The 18,438-nt window shown below is 39.6% G+C and overlaps 1 protein-coding gene across 1 annotated transcript; it reads left to right on the forward strand.

Annotated features, from left to right (window-relative positions):
* The first annotated feature begins 236 nt into the window (after window positions 1–236).
* st8sia3 (ST8 alpha-N-acetyl-neuraminide alpha-2,8-sialyltransferase 3) lies at window positions 237–16,245 on the forward strand. Its single transcript, XM_040157897.1, has 4 exons — window positions 237–400; window positions 10,653–10,772; window positions 12,888–13,445; window positions 15,963–16,245. The coding sequence occupies exons 1-4, from the start codon at window positions 237–239 to the stop codon at window positions 16,243–16,245; spliced, it is 1,125 nt and encodes a 374-aa protein (XP_040013831.1).
* The last annotated feature ends 2,193 nt before the right edge of the window (window positions 16,246–18,438 follow it).

Here is an 18,438-nt window from a genome sequence, read left to right on the forward strand (position 1 = left end):
CGCCGCTGCCGCGCAGCGCCCCATGAAACGCGCCGTGAGATAACGCTAGACCCCGCGACTCCGCATCTGCGTTTCCTCCTGCCAGGGACCATGGCATGTGCGTGAAGCGCGCGTCTTCTCCGCCTCTCCGCCGTAGCTTTGCCGCTGATGCGGTGCGCCCGGGTGCTCGCTGTCTCCTCATCCCGGCCGGTCAGTGATCATCTGGTACGCGGGGCTGCTTCCCGCAGAGAGGCAGGATGGTGCGAGTCGCCAGCGCGCTGGGACTCGTCATGTTCAGCGTGGCGCTGCTCATCCTGTCGCTCATCAGCTACGTGTCCATCAAGAAGGACTTCCTGCTCAGCACCCCCAGATACGGACCTAATGGAGGACCCAGGATGTACATGTTTCATGCGGGGTTTCGGTGAGTCCAGGGAAGGCTGTTGAGACGCAGATGTAATAGCTGATTGTTGGTTTGCATCAGAACAGCTGGGTGCTTGGATTTTATTTTTAGTTATTTCTGGTGTATATATGCTGCCTTGGTATTTAAAAAAACAGCTGACTTTGCCTACTGATGCAGCATGTTTCCTCTAATATTGTAGGCTATTTCTGGATTCTTCAGGTTTCGAATGAAATTAAATCCTCATTGATTATGTTACCAGAGCAATCACTTTGTGCTTGTGGAGTGGAGCCATAAAATCACGAAACAACATGAACATTGGTTGATGAAAAAGCTTTAAGAGTATCTCTGGAGGCTGGTGCCCTGTGCTGATCAGACTCAGCTGAAGGCCTCTGTGCTGTGTGAGGCCTGACAGCTCACACACTATGCAGCTATGGTTACATGCAGGATTTTCATTCTGGACTGGTCAGTCACAGTAAGAATATGTTTCCTGTTTCTCAGAACAGACCCCACTAAAGTGTTCATTCTCATCATTTATGCATTAAATGGCCAAAAGTATGTGCACACTCATGTTCTCATACTAAATATACTTTTGGTCTGGGTCTGTTTTTGCATTGTTTGGGCATCATAGTTCAAATGAAAGGAAATCTAAATGCAATAGCATGCAGTTGAATTTCAGACCAAAAAAGCATCCCATCTTAACATCAATTCCTACTGGGCTGCTTTGTGTCAACAGTTTGTTTCCTTTCCTTCCCACATGACAGTGCGTCTGGGAACAAGGCCAGGCCCATAAAGAAATGGTTTTCTCAGTTTGGTTTGAAAGAACTTGGCTGACCTGTACAGAGCCCTGACCTCAACCCCATCCAATACCTTTGGGATGAACTGGAATGCCGACTGTGAGCCAGACCTTGGACCCACTCAGTGTAAGACCTCACTGGTACTCTTGCAGCTGAATGGAAGCAAATTCCTGCAGCCAGTTCCAACATCTGGTAGAAAGAATTCCTAGAAATGTAAAGGCTGTTATAGCAGAAGATTAATGTCCATGGTTTTGGAATGAGATTTAGCTATCACATATAACTGGAATGTCCAGGTGTCCACATACTTTTGGCCAGATGGTATATCATGTATAGTGGGAAACAGCAGAATCTCAATAAGAGCTTTAATTCTTAAAAGCCCAATACGCAATTTTCTGCTGCTAGGGGTCTCTCAATAAAAACAATAACAAAAGATGGAGTTTGATGACATCGTGAAGTAGATTGGGATCATGGGAGTTGTTGTGTTCACCACCATTGCCGTCATTGCAGTCAGCTTCTCTCGGTTATGTTTTTACCAGGAGCAGTAGAGGTCTTCTCCTCTTCAGAACAAATGGATCCGGTGATTAAATCCAGTAAAAACACTGAATAAGGCAGTTTCACGTTCAAAATCACGATTTCTCCGACGTTGTTTGGCAGACACAGGGTGTTTCGGAGGGGCTGCAAGCCAAACTGCCGCTAATGTTTGCTCAGCTTGTTTATCCGGTCAAAAAATATAGTTAAAAATGACCAACATTTAAAAAGTGTATCATAAAAATGTGGCCTTGAAATGGGATAAAAAAGTCCTTTTCGTCCTCTTCTGACTGACAACCACAACACTGAAGCATGCGCAAAGGGGATATGACACCATTGACAGGAAACCAAATGAAAGGAGAGTTACCCTAATTAAAATTACAGATTTTTCTAGGCTTGAAAATTGCTGGAAACATTTTGGATATTGTAAGTACATAACTCAACAGAATATATAACATAGATTTAGTCATTTTTTGACTATTTAATGCGTAAAAGTTACATATTATACCTTTAAACACTAACCACTTTACGCCAAGTATTCTCAGTCCAATTAGACATTTAAAAATAAAGAACCAAGCGTATGAATTCTCATATAAACAAATCTTTTTGAAAAAGCACAAGTATCCAGGACAACATATTGGCAGATGTGTAAAATATGACCAGTTTCGCAATAACCATGAACAAATTATAAGATGATGGGCCCCTGGTTACAGATAATTAACCCTCTGCTCAGTTAATGTAAATAGAGGTGGACAAAATATTAGAGCAAGCAGCTGGCCTCTGATGTCCCTGTAGAGGGGGATCGAAGAAGGAAAACTGAAGGCCGACAATAAGCCGACGATATTTGTGGACAGAAGCTGCAGATAGATGTACATCTGTGCTGATATTAAACTTATTTAAATCTGTGTGCCAAATGAAATAGCTAACCGATGACAATTTGCAAAAAAAAAAAAAAAATTAAATGAATGCTGCAACATTTTGGGAAATACACTTCTTTGCTCTCTTGCCATGAGTTAGACGAGATGATTGATACCACTTTCATGTATTTGTTTTCAGTACGGAACTGAAACTGATATGGTTAGCGTAGCTTAGCTTAAAGACCGGAAGCAGGGTGAAACAGCTAGATTGTCTCAGTCCACAGTTAAGAAAAAAAAAGAACAACCAGCACCTCTAAAGCACTAAGTAACGTGCTGTGTCCCATTTGTTCAACATATACACAACAAGAAATTGTGGTTTTATTGGGAGTTATGTTCTGTAACTATTTTCTTTGAGAAATAGGACCAGTGACTTCATGAAGTCACTACTGGCTACCTCATCATGACGACAAGATTCCAGGCAAGTTCCTGCAGGCGGCAGCTGTTCGCCAAGAATCAGTTACAGCATGTGACTCCTCTTAACACCATCAATTGTCATTTTTGCATTTCTGTTTGTGTATAGATTAAACAGATTAACTGCTGTTTATTTTTTCACTTAGGACAGAGTCAAGGTAGCTGTTTCCCCCTCCTGCCAGTCTTTAGGCTAAGCTAAGCTAATTGTCTCTACACCTTAAATCTTATAAAGTATTCCATCATGTGACACAAAAACAGTTAAACTTACTAGCTGCTATTACAGTACTACTACTAGTAGCAACATCACTGTGACTCTTACCATTACTGCTGCTACTACACGCAGGCATAGAAGTACTACTACAATTTACTTCTACTATTGCTACTACTACAATTTTACTATTTTATGCTACTACTGCTTTTGCAAGTACTATTACTATTAGCTTTCTCATTCCGACCACTACTACTGCCGTACTACTACTAGTAGCAACATCACTACTCCTACTATTAATCTTGCCTCTACAAAATACTGCCACTTCTAATCCATGTCTACTAGTTTTGCTACTATTAATATTTAACTATTTTTCCAATTCTTTACTTCTTCTTGTGCAGATACAACTACTAGAATTGTTACTCTCACTGCCCTTTTGGTACCGTACCACTATTGGTATCATTACTGCTGTTACTGTTGGTATTATTGCTGCTACTACTACACCTCTCCATGATTAAAATACCCTCAGTTGATTTGCGACAATGATCACCTGAAGAGAGTAAACTTCTGTGCTGAACCAACAAACCTCAATTCACCAGTAGCTTTCTCCCCCAGACTTTAGTTGAAGTGGAACATAAGAGGCACTGATGCATTCCTTATTATAGAATGAAGGTCTTGCTCTTATTTTCTAACACTGCCTGTGTGTCATTGATAAAGTCTACAGGCGAACTACCATTTTTTTCAAGTCAGTGGTGGATGACACTGACTGGCTGATTGTTTTTTTTAATAGGGAGACAGCTATGCCCTGATAAACTGGTCTAAATGTGGTACCTATGAGTGTGTATTTCGAGTTAGTGTAAGTTTGTATCAGCCTGAGGAAAACAGGGCATCTGTCACTTAATACTACGGCTGTGAACTAGATCAGCTCATTCACTCACAGCTCTTCTGTCTCTTTCGTAGTCACTTCATTGCCAAGTACTTTTAGTGCTTATTATGAGGTATATTGTACGAAATTATTTAAATGATTTAAATTTGATAAAACTTCTTAAATAGTGAAAACAAAACTTTTTACAGTTGCTAAAGTTTTTTTCTGTTTTTATAGAGCACAAGGGTTAAATGGGCGGTTCTCATACATTTTGTGAATACATTTCATATGCAAACATTTATACTGACTCAGACTGAACAGGACCTTTGGGTAATGTATGAGTTGTTCGCTTAGCAATATTTCAGCGGATAATGAGAATCATGAGGACACAGTGAGAATTCAAGTGGATACCTGAAATCTGACCTGTGTCCTAATTCCAGGTTCAATACTAATTCTAAGCAGGTTTTGAGTCTCTAGTGTTTTCAAAGTGGACAAGTAACAAAATACTAATGTTATAGGTAACTGTTATTACCCACGTGATGCTGATAAATTTAGCATATGAACATTTCCACAGGACTAATTCTATCAGTACCACACAGTCATGTCATGTTCACCACACTGCTGTTCATAGCTTCCCTTATAATACAAATTCTTTTTTCATTCACTGATGATGTTTCTGCTACTTTGCTGTTCTTTTGATCAGTGTTGAGCTAATGTCAGTAAAACCTCCTGCATGTTTCACATGAAAGGCCCTACCAGAAAAGGGAGGGATTGTGCCTTTGACTTGCTGGAAGTCAAATAATTGATATCAGCTTAAACTGATTTTACACAACAAACAGCAAAGTAGAAGTGGCTGGAATTAACAATAATAGTATTTGTGATATGAAGAGAAACTGAGATAGGCAGAGAGGTGAGCATGACATGACTGTTGTTGCACTGATGGAATTAAGGGACTGTGTCCACAGGAAGCTGTTTTAGCACTGGAAACGCCCATGACCTCCTTTTCAGAGCGCTTCTCTCAGGTACTTAATGTTGCAAGGTTACAAAAACCATCTTCTTGTACTTCCGCAGAACTTCGTTGTGAATGATCAGAAATACGACTGTGACAAAAGACACACACCTGACATCCTGACAGATGTGGCAACATCCCTCCACTCTCTTCATTTCAAATATTGATCATGGTAACCCTTCAATGTTAGATCGTAAATAACTGGGTTGTCAGTGACAGCCAGGATTAGTTTCTCCACTGCCATTGTTGACAGTGTTGATATCGTAAGTTCCACCCCCTTCTTGATTTTGATTGGTTGGTGAGAGAGAAGTGACATTGACGAGATTGGCGGTGTTCCAAAAGTTGCACTATTTTCAACTATATGTGCCATGGGTGCAGCAGGATAAAAAGCTGTATGTTGAGGGTGTTTTTGCGCTGAGTACGTTGAGCGTTTTCAGCGCCGAGCTTCATAGGATTTGTACAGAAAACAGACGCTGCCAGTGCAAAAACAGCAAAAACAGTAATGCTACAATATACTGCATTTGTCAAGACTACAGGTAACATGGAGGAAGTGTTGAATTTGCATCAACAGCAAATTTAAACAGGGGCAGACCAGAATATAGGGATAAACTATGATCAAAATGACTTAAACAAAGGAAATTAGTAATAGAAGTCTCTAATGTAAGTTTCAAAAAAGACCTGGTTCTCTTGTTCCTTAAAATTCAGAGATGGATACTTGCATGTGCGACTTTTCTCAGTGAACATGTATATTTGAATGAAATGTTCTGTATATGCAATGGTTACTCGTAAGTGGTTCAGTTAGGGATGAATGATGTGTAAAATATCTGCTCTGTGGAAACAGAGTGATTACAATTTGCACAAAAAAAAGTTATTTTAAAAAGTTCATAAAAAAGTAACATAGTTGATAACTTTCTATGTTAGCCACCTTATTCACCAATGACATCTGTGAGGTGAATATGTAGTCCATATGGACCAATCACAGTTTAGATGTTCAGATTTTTAGTGTGTGTGTGTGAGATGTGTTTATGCCTGGGTTTACTGCATTTTTCCTGCTTCTGATTCTAGTGCAAACAGGATATCACTAGTATGACACCAGTTTGATCTGATACTTTTTAACAGCTTTTTGCGTGGCCACTGCAGCACAGCTTGATAGAAAAGCATCCTGTAAATCATGGTTGTCCAACAGGTCCGGATTGTGACACTAAAACAGAATTGGTCTGATGGAGGTTCTGGAGGGCAACGTGCCATCTTTGGCTCTGATTTACAGCACAAGAGCCGCAGTCATTTTCCTCCTGCCTGTAATCATTTTCCTCCTTGCTCGCTGTCACCAAAGGCCAAGGTTATGCTCAGAGTGAGTTAGTTGTGAAGGTGAGCAGCATTTTGAAAACACTGTGGTAGTGGACAGAGCTGTATAAGTTTCATGCTGTGTTGTTGTAGAGTGAGAGTTAATCCTCAGGAACATGATGAGTCAGGGAAATTTCTGGTTTTGCTCTGTATGTGGTGCAGCTATTGGGTGGAGAGGGTGTTAGTTCATCTGATTGTCCATCTATCCCTCAACATGTCAACATATCCGAAAAACTACTGGCCAGTATACAATGAAAAATAGCATATTCCATATGGCGCCCCCTAGACCTTTTTTTCTAGCGACACCATTAGGCTAAACAGCTAATGGATGGATAGATGGATGGATGGATGTATCGACTCAACCCAGTGTTGATAGACCAAATCCGTCTTTAACTGTGCCTGATGGTCAAATTGATTGTCTTTTTATTTCGTCAGCACTTTGTAATTGTTGCAAAAAGTGCTATACAACTAAAATGATCACCATTACAGCTGTATTATATCACAATTATAAGTGTTTTATTGTTGCAGTAATATGATATACAGTAAGTATTGAAATATACTTTACTTCTGCATGCCGGGTCTTTACAGTCTGTTTTTGTCATTCTTTTCTGTCAGTTAATTGTTATTTTAAAGTAACTGATGAAGACAAGAGTGAGTGAGTTTTTTTTTATTTGTTTGTTTTTGTTTCACGTCCCCGCTGCAGCGAGAGGCCGCCTCGCAAACCAGACCTGAGGTGAATACAGAGTGCTGACATTTTAATTCAAAACACAAGGATGTACTCTGTCTTTCTGTTTTTTTCTTTTAATAATTTTATTTTTCTATGGCAGTTTGATCTTTACCTATACTTCTCTAGCTATCTGTCTATCTATCTATTTATATATATATCTATCTCTCCGGCTGTTGATCATCTGAAGTGTGGGGTCTTTGACATTTGAAGATGCTATATCTTCGGTCTTACTTGTAAAATCAGCAGCAGCTTCTGCTTCAGCTTTTTTAGCCAAGATGAGACATGCAGCCATCGAACTGTTTGTGTCACTAACAAGACACAAAGAAACATTGACTCCTAGACCCTGAATTTTGTGGTGTGGTTTTGGATTTGATACAGCATGAAATAAAAATTATGTACAAATAGTAAGAATAAAAATAATTTTCCAATTTTATTTCCAAATTTTTCCTAGATTTCATTTTATGGAGGATTTTAGCAAGTATTTTTAACAACAGAATGCTGTGTCACATAATCTCATTGTTTCATTCTTAAATAACCATATATTAAAGAACCAGTAATATAGAAGTTTTGAGTTATCTTTTAGAAAAGTTTCCTATGCTAGTTAAGGTTATATTCATTGATACTAACAAGAATCATCTATATATTTGGCCCAAATTGAGAAGTCTTGCTACAAAACGAGAAGCTTTCTCAACTCCAATAAGTTCGTCGATAGTATTTCCACAGTATTCTTTTGGGTAAATTCTAATCAGTATTTTATGCTAATCCTGATTCAGCGCTGCACCTCTCTGTCTGAGTCTCACTATCTAGTAAGATGGTGGACACTGCAAGAACACAATAAGGCTGCTGGAGGTCTGACTGCCATCAGATCCGGGTCAAACAGTATTTACTTCTACTTTTCAGGGTTTGTTTTTGCCTAGTCTGGAACCGCAGAGGTTGGGTTTGCCGTGCAGGACAGTATGATAAGTTATAGAATGTTTGAATGATCACAGAAGCTTTTGGTGTTGGATTTCATCAAAACCTCAGTGATCAAACCCCTGACACAGTCTGAACTGTCCTGAAGCAGTAAACTCCACCAACCTGGTTTTCCTTTTCAGATGAACCAAACTTACTACTTAATACTGTTTGACCACTTGTGTCTGCCATAGCAGAGCCTTGACCTTAAACCTTGACATTTGAATGTTCAGTCAAAGGTAGCTGAGAAACAGAGGAAAGTTCTCTGATTAACCCAACTATTTTAGAAAAAACCTCTTTGTCAGTCTTTCCCAGAGACAGATGAGAAGATCGGTTTCATCTATGTGCATCCAGTACAGAGAGAGATCTAGGATATAATTAGCCTAGTTTAGCACAAAAACCTGAAGAAGTGGTAAACTTCTATCCTATATCCAGCAAGAAAGAGAAAAACAATATACACCTTCCGACAATTCCAAAGTTGTCTGATTGACTTGTTGTATCTTGTCAGCTAACAAGTTAGTTTTACATCTTTCCCTATAGAGTTCTAGGTACCCCGGATCCTGGATGGACAGGTAATGAAACAAAGACATTTCAGTCACTCAGTCGCTTGTTTCAGTATTGAGGGAAGAATGACGAAAATTTAAACTCCCTGGATGATATCTTCTTAGTGACTTCTAAGGTGAAAAAAAAAGGACATGAGGCACACTGGGTATAAAGTAACAAAAAGCACAAATTGCCTTGAATCAAAATGATCTCTTCTATCAAAGCCCACACAAAGTAGCACTCCAGTTGAAGATGAGGAAGAAATCCTTCACCATCTTTGATTTTACATGGTTTATAACCGCTTTAGTGTAAGATACAGCTGTCTCTGTCACATTTATTCTTCCGGATGCACAGAGTTGAAGCAGACTTCCATTTTCTCGATTGACTCTGGGTAAAACAAAGAGTGTTGCCTTTATAGGAAATGTGGACTGAGTGCTGTTCTGATCTGAGAGAGAAGTCACTCTACCTGGCGGCAACGTCATGGACAAGAAAAAACAAATACAATCAAAATGTCAAGATTTCAATGCACAAATGGACACATCGAAAAGCGTACAAAGTATATACATGGTTAATCTCCTGGTTTAGTCTTGGCTTTAATTTACTTATCATTAGTGGGAAATAGAAAAGTTAAGGCATCATTCACTGCAAAAAAGTGTTCATCTTAACAAGTACTCCGATATCCGTTCAGTATAAAAAAACACAATAGATTTTTCACTGTACTGCAGTAAACAAGGTATCATTTCAGATGTGAACAGCTGCTTTAAAACCTGAGAATGAAAGAAGTAAAAGAAACCGATTTTGGATGTAGAGTAAATATTTCATTCAACATACCCGGTTTCAAATTAACTATGAAAAACTTGCTAAGATGGACAGAATTGCTGCAACAGTTTGGCCGTATTGCTCATTTTCCCACAGTACACTGAAGTGTTTTTAAACTAGATTCACAAGTAGGAAAGAGGCTGTAATTCTGTGTTTACACTGAGCTGATAGTGTAAATAAAACTGTCTGAACCAGTTTTAACTGTAGCTGGTTTCCCTGAAGAAACAAAACTTTACGTATTTGCTGAATGGCTCCTCAAACACTTGCACATTTCAGGCAGCTTCTTTTGCAGGCATTTTAGCTTTGTGAAGAAGGTTGTACTGATGGAGAAAAAGACAGAATATCAGTAATCATTTATTTTCTGCAGAGCCCTGCTGAAGCCCTTTAATAGCACAATTCTGGTTATTTTCATAATTTTGGCCATTATTTCTAAACAACATTACTACAACAAATCTGAATCTGATCAGAAAATCAGACAGGTTTCAGTGAACCCATTATTTGGATGGGAAAACGAAGACGAACAGTAAAATTATTACCCAAACTGTCTGTTGTAAACATCAGTCACAGATTACAGAACAAGTTCCTAATTCATCTTTGACCTGCTGTACTTACTGCAGTTGCATGCGCACACAATGAAGGATTACTGCTGTCTTTTCATGTGGAATTTCCACACCAAGTTTAAATTTATGTGTGAGAAATTCAAACAAAGCCAGGCAAGTAGTTGAATCCTTGTGTTTTTGTTGCATCCTGAAAAGAGTGTGCTTGACTAATTGGGTCAACTCAATACTTTCTTTTACTGTTGAAAAGGTTGAAGTGTTCGTATGCACAATTTATGCACATGGCTCCACATTTTTGCATTGGAAATTCAGTTCAGACCCGGTGTGCAACAACTTTTACCTCCAAACCCAGTGATAGATAATTTGGCTAAACTCTTGGCTTGTGAACAACCTGTCTGATCATCTGACTGCTCGTGTTTCTGCCCCAAATTACCTTTAATGGTTCTCAAAGCTGCTAAAAGAAGATAGTTCCTACAGACCTTGTTTTAAAAGCTAAAATGCCTCTGGAAACATTTTGAAGTGGAAGTGGATCAAGCCGACCTCCTCCTAACAGAGGAAGCCTGGGTTAACCTCCATGTCTCCTCCTCCTCCTTGGTGTAGCTCCCAGCTGGCGATGAAGTATCTGGATCCAGCTTTCACTCCTCTGACCAATGCTCTCAGCGAGGACATGCAGAACTCCTCTAAATGGAGGTACAACAGCACTGCTTTTATACAGCAGAGGTATGTGCGCGCACACACACACGCACACACACACACGCCTACACACACACACACACACACACACACACACACACACACACACACACACACACACACACACACACACACACACACACACACACACAAACACACACACACACACACACACACACAAACAGTCTCGCTCTTTCTTTGAGGACTAAAACTCAAAGATTAAAGTGAGATATTTTTCACAATATGCAAGAAAGTTTAGTCTAACAACAGAAACTGATGTGACATGTTCAACTAATCGTTTCACAAAAACAGCGGCACGAACTTTTAGTGTTGCTGTTTTGACTCAGACTAGTTTGATTCAGTCCAAGTTACTGTAAGTCTCAACTCAGTTGAAGCAAGTCCAAATCAAGTCTCAAGTCTTGTCAAAGCGGGTTGCTTTTGAAGCCGCTGATAATGGTTTTTTTTTACATCACAGAGACCAATGTGTTTCATTGTAGGGGACTAATAATTTTATATTCAAGATGTGGCACATCCTCCCTGTTGCTGTCTCATTTATTTCTTCATTGTTCCAGGTAGAAATTTGAGACTGGAATAGTTTTGCTTTCAAGCCAAAAGTCAAGTCAAAACTTAAGTTAGTCAGGTCTCACATAAGTCAAATCCAAGTCAAATCAGAGGTCCTTATTTTTATGGCTTAAATCTGACTCAGGTCTGTATGTCTGTCTTTTGGCCCATACGTTTACTTGTGTATTTGGCAAGTAGCAGTGGAAGCCCCAGTAGTAGCAGATGTAGCTTTCTTCCAACCACAGAGCCAAAATATTATCCAGATAAACTGATCATCAGTTGAGGAACAGCATCAGGACAACAATAAAAGAGAACAACTGCATAAACATCAAGAGTCTGCTCCTCCATCATCCACAAATATTCATCTGCACACTAATAATGTTTGATGTAGATTGAGGATTACATCATCATAATCATTGTTTCCAATTAGACTGAGGGATAGAATGTACAGTAAATGCAGAAACGGCATAAACTAGTTTTGTTGTGTTTATAGTTAATCAGATCTGTTCACTATTGGGTATAAACCCTTCATCAGCTCTTTCCTCTAATCCACTGTTTGTCATTATTACAAATTCAGTCACATTTTCATATCCAGGGTAGTGAGTGGAGCTGTAAAATAAGCTTAAACTCCTGGATCAGCAATATTACAACAGCCACACCTTTAAAAAAAAAAAGAAAATATTAACAGATTTCTATGGCTCAGTAGACAGGTCTTCATCTGTTACTGTGTCGAGTAAAGTGCTTGTTTATCACCTCCACCGAGAAGGTTATGTGACCACACGGTTCTGTTTGTTCCTTGGTTTTTTGTTTGTTTATTTGTCAGCAGGATTACACAAAAAATACTGAACTGATCTGCGCCAAACTTGTTGGAGGGATGGGGCATGATTCAGGGAAGAACCCATTCAATTTTGGGGCAGATCTGGATCATTTAGGATGAATTAGATTTTTTTTCCCCCTGGAGTCTGGTGTATGTTATTTATCATTGGCCTTGGCTGAGGTCTGCGCTCTACTGAGTGCATTTTCTAGTTTGTAGTTCTTGTCATTGAACCAGAGGGTGTTGACATGCTGAGACTCTTTTCCAAGATTTTGTTTGAGATTTAAGGGTCAGTTCACACAAATGACAACAATAAATACCGTATAAGTTCCCCCTGCTGCTATCTTTTCATGTAGATAGTTTTGGATTTATTTATCCAGGTTTTCAGGTATCTGTCTCTGGGATTTCTGCTGCCAGAAATCTGGGGGGCTGGCAAAAGATTTAGATGGAGATATCTCAAAAAAACATGAACACCAAAACTATCTGCATGGATAAATACCACTAAGGATAAGTGCACTCATAGTACACACAATGCCATGAGGGAAAGGTTCTTGTTATTTTGTCCATTTGGACAAACTTAGACTCCAAATCAACACCATGTCGTTTTGTAGGTATTGCTGTTATCTTCTCCAGACCCTGCAGATCTTCTGTGTACAGTAGCTTCAGAAAAAAAAAGTGTATTTTGTGCAAACCGATTTTTCAGTCTGATTTGTGGAAACTTACAGTAAGAATGCAGTGATAAACAAAGATGTCTTTCTCTCTTGTAGGAAGGAAATCTCTCAGTACATCGACATCCCCCACAACTTCACACTGACGCGTGACTCTGTCCGAATCGGACAGCTGATGCATTATGACTACTCCAGCCACAAGTACGTCTTCTCCATCGGCGAGAACTTCCGCTCCCTCCTCCCTGAAGTCTCGCCGATCCTTAACAAACATTACAACGTCTGTGCCGTGGTCGGCAACAGTGGTATCCTCACCGGCTCGCGCTGTGGACCCCAGATCGAGAAGTTCGACTTCGTCTTCCGCTGCAACTTTGCACCGACCGAGATCTTTAAGAAGGACGTTGGGCGGCGGACCAACATGACAACCTTTAACCCCAGTATCCTGGAGAAATATTACAACAATTTACTGACTGTGCAGGACAGGAACAACTTCTTTCTGAGCCTGAAGAAGTTGGACGGCGCCATCCTGTGGATCCCGGCATTTTTCTTCCACACGTCGGCCACGGTGACGAGGACGCTGGTCGACTTCTTTGTGGAGCATCAAGGTCAGCTGAGGGTCCAGCTGGCCTGGCCTGGAAATATCATGCAGTACATCAACAAGTAAGATACACCAGACTACCACAATATAGCCACAAGATACATTGTCATGATGCAGTACATCAACAATAAGTAACACAAACACACAGTAACTTTGCTATACATTAACAAAAACCCCTACTCCACTTCTAATCACGGACCTTTGAAGTTACACCTTGTAAGAGTTCTCCTTATCTTGATTGATTGATGATGCAGATAAGATGTTTGAATACAACTTGCACGTTGAAAAATGAGGCTGGTGTTATTCTATATTTTTCTCATTGCCAACAAATCCTGTGGAAAGACCAAAACTGGCGATGCATTTCTCAATACTTTATGGCTCACAATACACATTTACATTTTTCAAACAAGGCTCAGTAATTTCTTAAAACAGCTTGGCACTGCAGTTTTTGTTAAATCTTACTCAAACAGAAGGAAACTGCATTTGTTGGAGACTATTTTCAGTGGCAGATTAATACGCATTTTATGCTCTAGTGAGTATTTCCAGAAAAACTACTGCGTGTGTCCTTGGTAGCGAAGGAACATGTCACCTAGTGCTACAGTGTGGTCCGCTGATGTGTTTTTAATAGTTTCAGACAACAGTGAAGGTGTGTTGAGGTAGGATAAGCTCTTATCGAGCTAAGATGCTTTGGAAAAACACACAAAACTTGTTGGTAAAATCATGAATTTTTGTTTTTATTCTATCTATGGGTTTTGTTGATAATAGGAAAAAATATAGAACTTCACAGGTCCAACACTGTTCTCTAAAAATAAAGTTTAGTTGCTATTCAGTGGTTTTACAAAATGCGTTTTGGAGGACGAGTAATAGCTGCCTGGACTATGACCACTAGCAGCAGTGTTTTATGCTTGTCAGAGTTGCCTTGCACACAGTTAGACCATTTCCTCCTTTTAAGGATGGTCAACCCTGTCCCCTGACATGTTACTCAGGACACACGTTACTCAGTTCTTTCTTTGCAAAATGTGTTAGGAACTGTCTGTCACTCGATCGTTCGCCGATCTGTCCCAGTGTTAGTAGTAGTTTATGGAACCAGGCTAACATGTGGTTGTATTGTATTGAACTGTGCTCTATATTTCAAACAGGAGATTTAGGCTCCAAAGCCGGATTATAAGGAAACAGCTATTTAGTGAAAGGTATGGTGCAGAGCTGTAACTGTGTGTGTGGAGAGGGATTTAAGTCTGGTGCTTAGTGTTGTAGCAGCAGAATAGGCAGCTCGTACAGTAGCCTAATCTTCACCAATCCCATTAAATCTACCTGCTCTGGAAGAATTACCACGTTTAAGCAGCTCAGACGGCTTTCAGCAACTCAAGGACTCTTGGAGATGCTTTTGTTGAGGCCAGTTTGGAGAGTTCCCCCTCTGTGATGCTGCAGAGCCGGACTGGCCGATGAAAGCATCAGCAGTGATCAGATTATGATTATTACTTTTTTTTGTATTTCATTCTCTGAAGTCACTTCTTTCACTAACAACTTAGTCTCAGAATCCTTATGAATAACGATGATGATATGAATGTAGATATTAATGGACAGAACCTGACACAAGCTCAAATTCTGACCTTTTAAAGGTTGAAACAGTTGTTATCTCTCCATTTTTTTGTATTGCTGAAATACACATTTGTCTTTGACATGTACTATAATGGTTCATAAGGTAAAATCAGTGTAACGTACTGTACATTTCCAAAACCACATCAGTGCTCATTCACTAAGTAATTCTGATGTTGTTTTTTAATCGCTGTCAAGCATTTCGTAATATAAATAAAAGCCTACCAGTATCGGGAAAGATTGTGCTCTTTGTGTGGATGGGAGGCTTTAGTTATTAAATATCAAGACAGCAAGTGTTTAGGTTAATTGATAGTAGCTTCAAAGCATTATATATAAAAAAGTAGAAACACTTTGAATTAGTTAGTGAATGAAAACAGTTTTTCTGTCAGAGAAACTCAGAACACCAGAGTGGTGAATATAACGTGATTCTTGTTGTTGTTGTAGTAATTGAATTAGTGCTGTGGAAATGTACATTATCAAGATGGAACAGGAGCAGATCAGGAAACACAAAGGCCTTTCTTCAGTATAATCCTGTTTTAAATAAAGACCTGGTTCTCTGAAGTTGAGCTAAAGAAAAGCCCTGGCCACATTTTGAGAATTAAGGGTATGTTAAAAAAAAAAAAAAAAAAGAACAGCAACAGTTAAACTATAGCTGTTAAGTTACTTTAAAATCAGATTTTCGCAAGGATTTTAAATAAATGTTTTAGTCATTTTTTCCCCAAGTTTAATTCTGAGAATAAACTCAGATTATTTGCCTTTTTAACATAAAATTAAAAAATTACCTTAAAATAACCCTTAAATGAAACTATTAAAACCCAGAATCACTAACATAGGAACAAACTGCAGAGACAACATTTAAGGGCTCCACTTTAGTCTATTTAGGATTGAATCCAATCGTATTATTCCTTCACACTATTTACATTACACTTTACTGTTATTATGAAAGATCTAAGGTTCTTTCAATTGTCCTTTTCACTTAACAGCTACTGGAAAACAAAGCAGCTCTCGCCAAAGCGCCTGAGCACTGGCATCCTGATGTACACGCTGGCGTCATCCATGTGTGACCAGATCCACCTGTTTGGCTTCTGGCCCTTCGGCTGGGACCCCAACACGGGTAAAGAGCTGCCGTACCATTACTATGACAAGAAGGGCACCAAGTTCACCACCAAATGGCAGGAATCCCATCAGCTGCCCGCTGAGTTCAAACTCCTCTACAAGATGCATACAGAGGGACTGCTGAAGCTCAGCCTCTCCCACTGTGCTTAGGGATAAAAATGCGGCAGGTACAGTGCTTCTTCAATTTCCCCTCCAACAATTCCACAGGCCAGAGGTGTCAGAATGATGGGACAGACAAGGGAGAAGGGATTCATGCCATTTTGTCAAAAGCAAAATCTTGGCTATAAAAGCTGGCTATATAAGTTGGTGCAGTGGGTTCTTAAACTGTTTTCAGCCCAAGATCCCCGAGCAAAACCCATAATCCTGCATTCAAGATGAACCACAACAGCTCAAGAAACAATGTGTGTTTATTTTCTACTGCTCACAAATCTAAAGACGAACAGGACTGCTAATCGTTTTTTTTGGAAAAGCTGTCTGCCACTGAAATTCTAGGCAATGTTGCTCTTCAGCAGAATATCCCAGGCTCATATTACTTAATGGCATTTTTATCACTTATCCCGCTTGGCACCATAACTACAAATCAGCAGATTGACTGTTTAAAACCAAGGCTGTGTACAGACCGACATTAGCATTGCATTAAAAAAGGCAGATCCCTCCATTCACTTCAGTAAAACCACTGTACTGATGCAATTTGTGTCCTGACGCAGAGGGCCGTGTCTAAAAAGTTGAACCTGACTCAGTTTGCTGTTTGCTGCTGTTACAACATCACCCAGCAACACACCATGTAAGTTAATCAGATATGCGCAAGTTAACATTCCTAGTAGACTGAAATGTAGAGAAAATGGTAATTTTGCGATGATTTTCCAGATTTGTAAAATCTTCTCCCATATTATTATATTTATCATTATATTTCATTGTCCCATCCATAACCACTGAAGCAACTCACTATTACCAATGCAGGCCCTTGCATTGTTTTTTTAGTGCAGTGTCGTTTCAGTGTTAACACCTGAGTTACCTTTCTTATGCTGGGGTCATACTAGACAATATTTTAGCCTTTTGAGATGAATAATGTGTAACAAAAAACAATCATAAGCACATGTTCACATTGAACTCCTTCCAATCTCCAGAGAATCAGGTACAGACATTGTCTGGAGTTGCCTTTTCACACATGCAGCACACAACCGGAGATCTTCCGTGTGAGACGCGTTCAGACCCCGCTCGCTGTGAATTCTCCGGACAATGACCGGCTGTAATCACAAACGGGCTAAATCATTACACAGCGTTTGTACTAGGGAGCTGGCAGGGTAAAGTCCGTTCACTGTCTGGTTCAACTGATTCGGACGTTTGTGTTCACACATACAGCTCCTCCAAGTAATGTCTAGAAAAGTTCAGGGTTACAGTGCAAGTCTGACAGCTGCTATAAAGTCATAAATTCATGCCTTGTCTTGGCCAAGAGACATGTCAGAGTAAACCTTAAATCCTCACCAATCATAGCTTGCCAACTTTCACAACTTGCATGATGTGCACAGGTGATGGGGAAGGAGGTTCCAGCAACCGACTTTACTTTTCCACCCTACAGTATCATTTCAACATCATTCCTTTTCAGTTTCACCATGTTTACCACTGAGGGCTCTGTGCTCCTAGGGGTCAAATACTTGGAACACATTATACAAATTATCACAACAGGCAAAAGAAGGCAAAAATATCAGTTCTTTTCTTTTTGTCTGGACATTGTTGGGACGACAGATGACCCAGTTGGTTGTCTTCCACACTACAGGGGATAAAAATAGCACCTGTCATTACCTATACTCATTTTGATTCCCAATGCTGCATTTCTGTTGGCCTTTATTGAGCTGATTTCAAGTAGTCTGATCCTGGTAGTAGCATTCTGATCTGTTGTCTAAAAAGGAAAAAACTGATATTGGCGTCTTCTAGTTAAAACTTAATCCTGTCACTGACTTTGATTTCAGTACATGGGTGTGTCACCTGCACTGTGGCCTGTCAAAACATCTGGACCTACCAGGAACAGTCTTGTCTTTTAGACACTTTTTGGTTTAAGACTGGGTGACAACTGAGAAGAACAGGACATTTCTCTTGTTTGCGCTGTTGCTCCGTTTGCCAGTGATACACTTTAAATCAAGTATATTTTAAATGGAAGCAATTGGTGGAAGCTCTTATAAAATAACTTACAATAAGTGTAAAATTAAAATAAACTAACCATAGATAAGTCAGGGGCAAAGTAATTTAGTCGCTTTGGTTTCTAAAAAAATAGATTTGTTACTCAAATTTAAGTACATTTTTTCTTAAGGATCCAATCACTGAATTTTTGGCCACTTGGGGACT

Source organism: Xiphias gladius, chromosome 20 (assembly GCF_016859285.1).
Source record: "Xiphias gladius isolate SHS-SW01 ecotype Sanya breed wild chromosome 20, ASM1685928v1, whole genome shotgun sequence".
NCBI lineage: Eukaryota > Metazoa > Chordata > Actinopteri > Istiophoriformes > Xiphiidae > Xiphias > Xiphias gladius.